This window comes from Lipophrys pholis, assembly GCF_963383615.2.
Source record: "Lipophrys pholis genome assembly, chromosome: 6".
In the NCBI taxonomy this organism is placed as follows: domain Eukaryota; kingdom Metazoa; phylum Chordata; class Actinopteri; order Blenniiformes; family Blenniidae; genus Lipophrys; species Lipophrys pholis.
In genome coordinates, this window is record NC_137629.1 from 5,663,447 (window position 1) to 5,675,674 (window position 12,228).

Sequence of the window (12,228 nt, forward strand, 5' to 3'; positions counted from 1 at the left end):
ACAAATAAAATAAAAATAAAATAAAAATAATGTATAGTGTGATGAATTACATAAAGATTTATAATCCTTCTCATTATGTTGCTGGTTAATGGGAGCAGCTGGTTCTCTCACACAAAAGCCGAGTAATGGTGTGCGAGATGGGCAGACACAGATGCACACAGACCCTTTGTGTGCCTCATAGCTGCAGACTCCCGCCCTGCTTCCTATCCACTCACTCACAGATCTATTCTTACAACCGGCTGAGCCCAATCCGCCCGCTTTGAGATCAGACGCCCGTCGCCGTCACAACAGGCTCCTCCCCTCCAACGTTACACCGGCCTAAATGACAGCCAGCACCTTCAACCAATTACGGCTCGAAGCTCCACCCTTCGTGAACCATGTTGACCAATGAGAGCGTAGGTGGGCGGGATCAGTGTGGGCCTGGTCTTCAAGCTTGGTTGCAAAGGTAAGCGCTGGATGGGATATTTTTGAGTTTTCTTTTACGTTTTATTCAATATTCACACTTAAATGTTGCGACATAGCGTTACAGGCACCCGTGTGTTATTGTGTGTGCTGAAATAAACAACGGTTGATCGGATACACAGCCGCCCTGTAGCTAGCTTGTCTGAGTGTCCAGCACTGCAAAGTATTGAAAGCAAAGAGAACAACGGTGATTTACCAACATTACTACTACAACTCTGCATCAATTCTCACTGATGACTGGGTTGTAGGTTAAGTAACAGCCTTGTCAGTGCAAGTCATAACCCGTCAAGGCACCCTGGCTCGATTCTGTCGGTTACTTACTCGCTCACAGCTAAAGTTACACGGTTGTAAGTTTGCTTTCTGTAACAATTGGAAGAGCTTTTGTCTGCCACCGTTACGAGCATGGAGCTTTTGTTTACATCCAGCTGACGTTTGTTTACATCTGTCTTTCCCCGTCCCTATCTCCACGACCCCTTTGCTGTAGATGTGTTTGCCCTCTGCATACTAAACAAGGCTCCTCAGGAAAACACGTGTGAAGAGAAACATTTATGTTTAAGTTTTCAGACCGGGTTTATTCTGGTCAACTGATTGACTGTTTTTGTTTATTTGTTTTATTTTTCTGTGCTTCTTAGAAAGTTTTCACTGTGTGTGTGAAGTGGCTGCTGAGCTGAGGACACACGGGGAGCGTCGGGTTGGAGCCTACCACACCTTCTTCTTCAGGCTGACTCTTCTAACTGCTGGATGCTTTGGATTCATGCTTCATCTGTGAATCGGAATGGATTTTGAGAACACATAAACCTGGATGTGTTGTGAGAAGTCTGCTGGTGGAGTTAACCAACTTTTTTTTTGACAAAGTTGTTTCTTGAGAGGGGAAACCAACCGTAAAGCTCAAATGGATCAAGCAAGTGGAGGGGAAGACCCGAATAAACCCTCTAAAAAGAGGTCCAGCGAGGACGAGGGTAAAAACAAGAAGCTGGTATGTATCCTGTGTCTGCATATGTATGCATAGCGTGTGAATGAACTGTCACGCCTGTAATCCCACGAGCAGGGGTTAAATTCCACCACTTCCGCAGGGCTGAGAAAGTCAACCACAGAACGGTTCTTGATCTCACTTTCAAACTATCTGTGAATTGTTTTACTTTGATTCTGAGAAACTCGAATACAGACTGTGACGTGAAGGGGAAAGCATTACTGCAGCAGTCATCGATACAGAACATCTCCGCTCAGTATTGATGTGTTGTTATTACTATTTAATGTAGCCCAATACAGAGCGACTAATAGCTGCTGGAGTTCAGCAAAAGAGATACTGTTTCACTGAGTGCTTCAATATTCTAAGCACTCAGTGCATCATGTGATTATCCCTGTCAATACATCCTTTCAAAGTTTGTTTTTAAGAGCAGTCTTGTTGTGACAGTTGTCCTACCTTGTGTATGTTCATGTGTTCACTAAGAAGAAGTGAAGTTAGGGGATGGATGACTATGTGGGTGGTGTCCATGTGTTTTTTATTTATTTTTTTTTCAGTGTGTGTTGCTGCTGTTAAAAATGATCCTGACTCAGCAAGAGGAGAGCGTCTGTGAGATAACAACTGAAAACAGAGTGTAGCAGTTATTCCATTTATAGCCACTACATTGGCCCTGCTTGGTGCAATAACTAATGCAGAGGGAGGAGTGTGGCTATTTTGAAACGGGGCAACCCTGAGTCTGCACCATTAGATCTGTGTTGTCAGTAAGCCGTTCCTGGATGCCATTCATTGCCTGGAAATGAAATCACCAGATGCATTTGTGTGTTTGAGTGTCTCATGTGGAGTTTTAAAGTCCGCATTAATATTTTATTTAATTGTGCACCTAAACTAGGCAGGGTCAGATACCATCATTTATATTCAGATAATTAAATTAAAGTGTAATTGTGAAAATACCTCATTTGATGGGATATATTAAAACTCAAAACTCTGAGTTCTATGACAAGCCAACAGCTGTAGAAAGTAGTCGTGGAAGGCAGTTTTCCACAAAGTCTGGCTCTTTCGTTTCTGCTTTTCCACGAGTGTCAGCGTGGAAAGTTTGGCTGCAGTTAAACTTTTTTGGATGACGTCGGTTCTCAAATGCCAGTGATCGACTCAGAGTACTGTTCCTTCCCTTTTTTTGTCCCTGTTGACATTATTAGACGAAAGATTACTCGCTGCCACAGTAACTGAACAAACAGGGACCAAAAACAAACACGGTTTAGATTGAACAGTGCTTTTTGTGACTTACAAATTGGAGATGTGTGAATGATTTCATCAACAACTCAGTTGTTTACGTAGATTGTTGTTGCTTTAATGTCAATAGTGTTGGGGACAGAGGGATCTGTAATCACTGCTTATTCACAGCACGGTGGAGTTAAGGGAAGGTCTCCCCATAATAACTGCCAGACAGGAAATCCCAGGCTGAGCTGAATGGACACACACTCCCAGAGCCACTCAAGGGTGTTGTTTAAGATGATCTCAGCAGCAGCCTGCAACTCCTGAATATCCTGCATTCCTAGTTTAAATTGATTGCAAGAACACTGAGATGAGCACATGGTTTAGAAGTCTATGTAAGCTGTCTTTTGGCTTCTTAAACTAGTCTCATGGGAGGGCAGGTTCAGTGTGGCTCAATTCTCCAAGCAAAGCACTAACAGTCAAAGGAAGCTGAACTGAAGCAGAAATCCTAGCAACAGCTCAGAGTTTGAAAGGAGGAAGTGATCATTCACGTCTGGGTGGAGCTCTGATTTTTCTACTTTTGTTTATCTAACGCTTTTCAGCTGTGTGAATGTTCAATGTAGGTCCCAGTTTGTTTGTCGACGCGTTAATATGCCTAAATGTACACATATGTAGTTATTCACAAATTATAACTTGGAAATTCTTAAAGGGGACATATCATGCTAAATCCACTTTTTTAGCCCTTAAATGCATTTTGTTGTATATTTAGAGTGTTTAGAAGTACAGAAAAGTTCAAAGTAGTCTCTTCAGGTGCTCCGTTGATATCTTTATATTCTGTTTTGGTCATATTTTGCGATCGGTTTCGATTTTTCTATTCTCTATTACGTTTTTTGAACAATGACGTCACAGTATTCTCAGCGGAACTGCCAAATTAGGACATCGACATTTCGAGCAATACGCCATTTTTGTTTCTCGCTGCGATTTTGTAGTCCAACCGAAGTTACGAGAGGATAAGTCGAAATGTTCGGTTGTTGGATGTAGTAACCCACAAGCTTCGTTACACCGTCTCCCAGCATCAGAACCTTTTCGAAGTGCCTGGTTGAGTTTTATTTTTCACAGAAATGTACCCACATCTGTGGGTAAGGTCATTTTTGTGTGCGCGAATCACTTTAAGGACGACTGCTTCAGCAACCTCCGCCAGTATAAAGAAGGATTTGCCGAAAGACTTGGTCTGATTGAGCGGTCAGTTCCTTCTATCTATGGAGACGACGAACAGAGCACTTCGGTAAGCTGTATATAACGCTAAAAAGTGTGATGATAAGACGTCCCTGTCATTGTTTTGTTAGCATTAGCAGTTGCACCGTCTTCATATGTTAGCGCTGTGTGCTCGTTTTAGATTATAATGTAACTTCTGTGTTAAATAGTCGTTGTAATACAGGCAGTATTGTAGTAGTGGGCATGGATGGAGAAGTTAGTGTAAATATAGTAACACACCATTGCGTTACATCCATATGAAGACGTTGTTCTGTAGGTGCATCATCGTCATTTTCATCTCGCTCCGCCGGGTCCGACTCTGGCTCCAACATGTATGGCTGGATGGACAAATCTTCCGTTGTTGACATTTTGTAAATAATGTGTGAATATAAAGTTTCTGCGCCGCTAGATAATTGTATCTGTTCTATCAAACTACAAAGATGGCCGAACAGGGTGACGTTGAACCGAGTGTCACCTCTGCAACCTGGAGAGGAGGAGGGGTATGAAGTGTCTCATTTGCATTTGAAGAGACCGCCCCAAAACGAGTTGCTCTCAGAAGCGCATCAGAAAAGGGGTTGAAAAGGGGCCTGTGGAGCTCTAATAATGAGGAATTCAGACCCAAGCATTGCAGTTTCGCGTTGTATAGACCACAACTGTATGATTTATATGTAAAAAGGAAGGATTTAAAAGCATGATATGTCTCCTTTAAGTCATAAAAAAGTTAAAAGACACTTTTTTTTTTTTTTTCATTTTAAGCACTAGAAAAAAGGGCCTGTCTGGCAGTGGGACCTTTTAGCATTGAGCATTGAGCTTTTTGACCATATAGGGGCCTATAGAGTTACATACCTGACATGCAGTACATGTGGTGTGTGACCCAGACTCAAGGGTGACTTATTATCAATCATGATCAGCATCAAAGAAAAGGTCGTCAGTTTAGTCTCACACCCATGGCTGTTGTAATGCGTCATCGGTTTTGTGGCTGGGATACAAAGTGACACTGAAACAGTTTGGTTGAAGCAAAGTCAAACCAGTATTTAAAGAAGAAACACTAAAAGCTGTGTGATTGTTTAGCAAGTCACTGGCTACGATTACATCACACCAACACTGGTTGGGCTCTGAGCCCAGAACGTAATATACTCAGCAAAGCCAAGGGCATGAGAATAACTCCACAGTGTTCCCAGATAAACATAACCCAACACTTCGTACTGTTTGTAGCTATTTTATGTTAGGCTGTCCTTATCCTGATGTTGTGAAAGCATGACAGAGAGAACAAGCAGATGGATTGACATCTTTTTAAGGAATTTGAAGGAGCTGAGCAACTCTGCTTACCAAAGTAAAGTATGACCTCACTCTGCCGGGAGGAAAAGACAATCCCACTGCATCCATACACCAACAAAGGGACTGCATATGTTAGGTTGTGTAGGAACAAGCTTATTCTCAGCCTACTTTCTGAGTGCACAATACAGATGTTGTTTGTGTGACATTTTGTATCGTTTTTTACTGTGAGTGGGCCGGGCTGGTAAAATAGTGCCACAGTAACTGAGTTGCGGTGCCGAGTATGCCCCATGAAAATGTCTTTATTTTGGCTAAACCAAACAAATTTAATGGACAATTACTCAAGTCTAAACATAAAGCCAATTTTAACAATACCTTCGGCTACAAAATACAGTGAAATGTTTAAAAAAAACCTTCTCCAATAGCTGATGCATGTTTATATAAACTCACCCTGACAACATGGCTTTGAGGCTGGTCTGCTAGCAATGATGTCCCAACCTTTTATGGAAGCATCGCTGATATCTCAGTTCAGGTCTCAGTGTTGTGTTGTGTCCGCTATTCTTGAAAATTGTGTTAAAAAAATTTGTTTTTTGTAAAATATCTTTACAATTTCCATTGGCTGGCTGGTTTGTAGCCTCTTGCAGGCTGGGTTTTGACCCACCACTCTTATGTTTGACATCCCTGTGCTATGTCATCTATTTATCCATCTTCTATCGTGGAGAAAGTCCCAGCAGTCTTCGGGCAAAGTCAAAGTCGACCCCAGACAGTTTGCCAGTCCAAACATAGAGAGACGATGAACCTGTTTACGTATATACACACTGAAAATCTGATGCTGTTCTCATTGTCAAATTTACTACCTTTGCCAACTAAAGTTGGGCGACCAACAAAGTTGGTCGAGAAGGTTATGTGTTCATCTGCCTGTATTCATTTCTTTATTTTTTGGCATGTATGTATGCATGTATACATGTAGGTAGGCAGGTAGGTAGGTAGGGAGGTAAGTAGGTAACCAGCCAACTTTTTGCAAAAGCTACTCACCCGAATTGCATAGACTTTTCAGGGATAATTTGCCATCATCCAAGGACCAATACATGTATAGCCACTTCTGCAGTGAAGAGGAGTTTAGTGTCATGTTAAAGAAAATTTCTCAACAAATCGAATGCTAAAACTGTAGGCGTTGTAATGTTCCTCCATGTTTTGAGGATGACAGGAAGTTTCTGTCTCGCCTCACTATATATGTGCGTACATGTAAACCAGAACTTCATTTACTTGGGATTATGAGTAGAATAATCCTATGAAATAGTCCAGCATCCTATCCCAGCATGCCTTAAATTTCCCTGATGTGTTCTATTTTTTCTAAAAATGTTCGTACTTATGACCAGTAGTGTTTTGATCTTCAGGGCTTGTTTGCTGACACAGATCTATTTGTTGTGAAGAAACAGTTACGTAAAACACTGATTCACAAACCGATGATTTCTTTCAGGAGAGACTTCTGTATTTTTTATTTTTTATTGTATATATTAACCAAAGACTTTGGAGCACTCCATTAAACATTGTTACACTTTCATTTAAGTTGAACAGCCAAAAAAAGCCTGTTAGATGAAATTTTTTTATAATGGAGTGTTAAGTCCTTTGTATATTCTATATTCTAGTGGTTCTTTTTGATTGTAATTCTTCTATCATACTGTATTTAATGAATACTACAGCTCTTTAGCACTTAAAGCTACTTTTTAAACACTGCAATGATAATTTAGTTTTTTAAACTGATTGTGTTAAACCTAATACTGGAAGAAAAAAAGACTAATGTGGTACATTGTGACTCTAGGTTATCTTTCATGCCTCTATCATCATTGATACATTTTGATCAGATACTTTCTTGTTTTATTGTCATCAGTTCATAAGCTAATATTACAAAAATATTATATGTGAATGTGATTAGTCTCTATTATAACAAGAAAAATCTGAAAAAAAGGTGGCCATAATGTGCTTTCTTGCAGGTGAAAGTATTTAAATGCATGTAAATTAGGAAAAGTTATTTCAAAGACTCTAGAACATATTGAGAAGTCAAATTAAATGATAGTTATGTGTCTGGGTAGTCAAGTCAAGTGTGTCAAATCATATGAGCTCACTTAAAAATAACAAGGCACACATGTCACATGAGCAGCGTTGTGTTTTCTGACATGCTCGGAAGTATAAAAAAAGTATGAGTATAAATACTAAAAATGTATCAGGAGAGAATGTTTAGGAGTAAAAATGAAAACGTAAAGGATGAAGTTGCCACAAAAATAAGGAAAAAAATCCTGTTCAGTACAAGATTGAGATTGTATTGTTTATGGGAAATAGAGATTTGTGAAAAATATGTTGCAGAGAAACTGAATAAAGTAACATGACACTCCAGGCAAAATGGAGACAGAAGAGTTTAAATTAAAATTAAAGCGAAGCACAGCAGTCACCAAAGTGAGTGACTCTTAAATATAGTTTTACTGCAACGTAATAAGGTCCAAGTGGAAACCAAATGAAGGAATTTACTTATTTACCCCTTTATTAGGGAAATCATCTTATTTGGTAACTGCAACAGTTTGTTCTGATTCTTCTGAGTTTTCTTATAATAAACTGATGGCAATCATAGAATAAATGATTAGAGAAATTGAAACACGAGATAGGTGCTGCTGTTATGTATTTTACACCCTGAGTGAGTTTAACATGCACTTATAAAACATGTGGAAACATTAAACCACATGAAACAGCCCCAAGTGACAGTCAACTTCATTAACTAAATTTAAGCCCAATGCTTCTGGTAAGACATATTTAACATATATTTTTGCACATAATGCATTATAGGGGAACACTGTGACTTTCCATATTGTGTGGATGCACTTTTTTTCACTAAAAATCCAGCGATGCTTTAACAAGAAATAATAATATATGTGGGTTCTTTGTCAGATTAATGCTTTTCAGCAGAACTTCTGATCTCTAAGTGGCACATCGGCATTTTCATAACAATATTTTTACAGTGTGATGGTTTGAATTTCCAAGTATTTAAACATGTGCCATATAAAACACAACAATTTCATCTGAATTAACAAGATACTGATGAAAGCCCAAATTATAGGATATTTGGGTTTTGGTGATATGAGTTAGGCCTATTGAGTCATAATTAATATACATTTCCATCTTCATGATTTGAGGTTGGATTCACCAAAGCTAGCCAGGCCTGCTGTGTTTTAGGCTGCCCTCCAAATATGAGAATGTGACATTTTTCTGTGTGTGAGAATCAAGTGCACAGGTAGTGGGTAACCTTCAGACTTTTGACAGTTTTGACAGTATCACGTTGTGAATCCTATTTAATGGCTCACTGTGCTGCTGCTGGTGGAGGCTGTGGCATTTGAAGCTTTCAACGCTTTGATACGGGAGCTTCAGGGAAGCCTCGGGGATCATTTTCGGTCATGTTAGCATGTGGTTAGTACAAGTTGTCAGATTGTTGCACAGTGTAGGATGTTCTACACCGGCTGCCTCCGGTTTGGTCAGTTTAGACACGTTTTGTGTGATTTATTATGTTTTATTAGATGCAATTTAGCAGCACTTTTGTTCGGGGGACGTGTGAGCAACAGCAGGAAACGGACCACATGTGAGTGTTTGAATGGCATTCAGGAAGTTTGAGAAAGGAAGCTTTGAAGAATGCTTTAGTCACATAGTGGAAGCAGACATACTCGGTGCTCTATTGTCGCCCTCTGAGATGAGCCCTATTCATGTATATCAATGGATTAGATCTAAGACTTGACAATGGGATGTGTGTTTGGCTGTGTTAGTTATATATTAAACATTTCTGCGTGAGGCTTAACCTGAGCATCAGTGCACTCGTGTCTTATTCATACAACGATACATAAATCATACTTAGAAGATTGTCATAGCTACATACAGTGGTTTGATGATTCATGAGGACGTGTTTTGTCTGAACTGCCATGGAGTCTGATGTAGGCCACGATGAAGGGGCGTCCCCAGCTCCTGTCACTTGAATTATTTGAAAGGGCTCAAACACCCTCATGTGAAGTGTGCTGCAAGGAGAAATTTGCAGCAATGAGTGAATTTACTGTTTTATAAGTATTTTGGAGTATTTCTGTGTGGTTTGACAATGGTCTCTTAAGCAGACTTTAAAGGTCTCATATTATTGCAAATTTCACTTTCTACTGGTTTTCTAATAGTAAAATGTGTTCCCATAGCCTGTGTAGGAGGCCCCAGAAGCGAAGAGAGTCTGTCATCTCCCTCGCTTGCTTCCTCCACTTTTTAGTAAATGTACACACAGATGAATCAGAGATTTTTCCCTTCATGTCATCATGCAAAGAATTAACCACCCCTCTGGTAGTGGATACTCCCCCTCACACAGGTAGATGAGCTCTGCCCTCTAATGTTGCGAGCGGGCGCCATATTATATTATGTCAGTAGCGTTTAAAGCAACAGACACAGAAACAGCCTGTTCTCAGTAGTGATCACAAGAGGGACTTTTAGACAGGCTGAAATTGAGGATCAACTCTGTGTTTGGGGCAATGCAATATTGTTCTGACACCTTTGTGAAATTGTTGAAAGATTGTATAATATGGGACCTTTAATATACCACAAATAAGCCACAGGTGTATGTGTACATGGAGGGCTTTTGATTCAAAGAACTAAATAGCAACAAGCCTGTGTGTAATGGATGTGAAGAGAGGTCAGCGCAGACCAACGACTGACTGGCAGGCCGAGTGGAGAAGTAAAAACGCCCCGACACACAGATATCATGAGTCATCATGTTTGGAAATGTAACAGCACTATTGTTGGGAATGCGTGAAGCCACAGGCTCAGTCTCTCGTGTGACAGAACAGCAGCGTTTGCACCACAGATTATTTTTTAAAAAGGTTTTGCTGCCTCGTTATGTACAGTATCATCAGCAACCAACATCCGCCTGCAGATAAAAACAAGGTCATGGGTTTTTGTGGCTTTGCACGTGTCAGCAATTAAAGTTAACAGCTGGTTCAGCAGGTGTGATCACTGCATGATTTAGGACGAGTACTAAATCCCCAGTCAAAATAATACCAGGCACACCATCCACCGTGTGACGCAGTCCTCCTCACTCTTCATTTCAGCGGTCTGTGAAATATAAATGACACCATATGAGGTTGTGAACAATTTAAGATAATATCTTTCCCACCTAACAAAGCCCGGCTTTGTAACGGCTGCATATCTCGCAAACCCTCAAGGATACATTGCTGGAAATTCGCTTTCAACTGAGATGGAGATAACCTCAGGGCAGAGCTGTGCCAGTCTGCAGTCACATGGTCAGGCCATTCAGCACAATGCCATTCAGATCCGAGCTGCACTGGCTTTTGTGTGCTTCCCCTTTTCAGTAGCTCCTGTTTTAGGAAACTGCAAACTGGACCAGCTCTTTCCTGAAACGATAATGCACCAGACTCATGACCTTTTAAAGGCAATTGAGATCTGGTTAAAAATTAAAAAAACATTCCCTATCATTTATATGCCTTTGTTTTCAGATGAATTACATCTTCTCAGATGTTTTTGAAGGTCATGTAAAAAAAAATAAGTCTAAATGTATTCAGTCCAGTTTGTAAGGAAGAAACAATTGAATCCAATCATGTTTTCTCAGCAAGTTTTTTTAAAATATATTTCCGGGACAATAGTTGTACGCTCAGCGCCTAATTAATTTCTGTACCACAGAGATGACAAGTATGCCACTATGCCTTGTCTGTTCTCTGTTTTTGTACCGTTGTTTCAGGTATACTTTTATGGTATTGCTTTATGTGAACTTATTTATATCGAATTGTTTATGTTAAAAAAAAAAACTAAAAAAACATGTATTTGGATCAGATTTGGGGTGGAAAAGATCGACTGATAGCTTCGTTGCAGTTGGAGAGTGCTTCAGGGAGCATAGATTGCTTCATAGCTATTCACTCCAGGAATTTAATGACCTAGATCAAAATAAAGCTAAAATAAAGCACTATTTTTTTTATTTTTATGCTCAACCTATTGGCTGTTTTCATTTTAATTAATCAGCTAGTGAATCATTGTATTGTTAGTCTTTGCAAATGAGGGAACAGGTGTGTCTGTCACAGTCAAATTTTTAGTTGGGTCTAATCTAATCTTAAAGTTGTCTGACCTGGATCATTGGTGGCCTTGAGGTTATCAGCGCGGCTTTTGATTGGAGGTTTCTATTTTTGATTCCCACTTACAGAGACCTCTGATCTATATATATATATATATACATTTTTAAACTTAGAAATGCAGATTATTACTGGATATTTTACGTTTTCTTTAAAGGTAGATATGGTGATGATCGTGAGTTATTGTCGACATTGTGAGAATTGTTCTGAAAATTGTTCTGAGCTCGAAAATGCTTAACACTTCTGTTTCTTTCTGCAAAGCCGAAATGTCATAAGCCGATGCAAGAAAGTTTATTAACTATTGTTAGTTCTTATTTATTAACTGTGTGTTATGAGTGATTATTAGTTAAAATGATTCACACACCTGGGTGGGGGCACATGAAGAAGACACTTGGGTTTCTCTTTTCTCTGCTTTTTGCTTTAAATTAATTCTCATTTAATGTCCATAGAGGTTGTTAGAAATGTTGGTTATACGAGGGGCATTTAAGGTGACTTTTAATCCTTTTTCTCTTTGGTCTCTTCTTTAGAAAACATGCAGTCAAAATGCACACCTGAAGAAGAACAAGCCTGGCTGTCTGTGTGTGCGGTTCTGAGTTTACAAAGACAAGCATTGAGTTTTCTTGCTTACAAGATCCACTTAGATGAATTACTTTATTTAGACTGTCTGATTCAGTTACACGGATGATCTTTGCCTCTGTCTAATGCCTCTCCCTCACAATTGATCTTGATATCGGCAGTTTTCCTCAACCGATCAGATTACACAAAGACAAATTGTAATAATTTTCATATTTACTTGCAATAAAACGCAAACATTAGTCTGTCATCTGATTACACAGTAGGAGTTTGGTGGTGCTGTGTGTGTGTGTGTGTGTGTGTGTGTGTGTGTGTGTGTTGTTTAATATAAAACCAGGA

The 12,228-nt window shown here is 39.6% G+C and overlaps 1 protein-coding gene across 3 annotated transcripts in view; it reads left to right on the forward strand.

Moving 5' to 3' along the window:
• The first annotated feature begins 435 nt into the window (after positions 1 to 435).
• Positions 436 to 12,228, forward strand: part of diaph2 (diaphanous-related formin 2) — a 391,029-nt gene continuing 379,236 nt past the window's right edge. For 2 of the 3 annotated variants that reach the window (XM_080465404.1, XM_080465405.1), the window contains exons 1-2: positions 692 to 809; positions 1,095 to 1,438. In XM_080465404.1, coding sequence (XP_080321530.1) covers positions 1,355 to 1,438 — 84 coding nt within the window. In that variant the 5' untranslated portion in view covers positions 692 to 809; positions 1,095 to 1,354. Of the gene's footprint in view, positions 650 to 691; positions 810 to 1,094; positions 1,439 to 12,228 lie in introns of those variants that run through there. The other variant, XM_080465403.1, reaches the window with a different exon arrangement.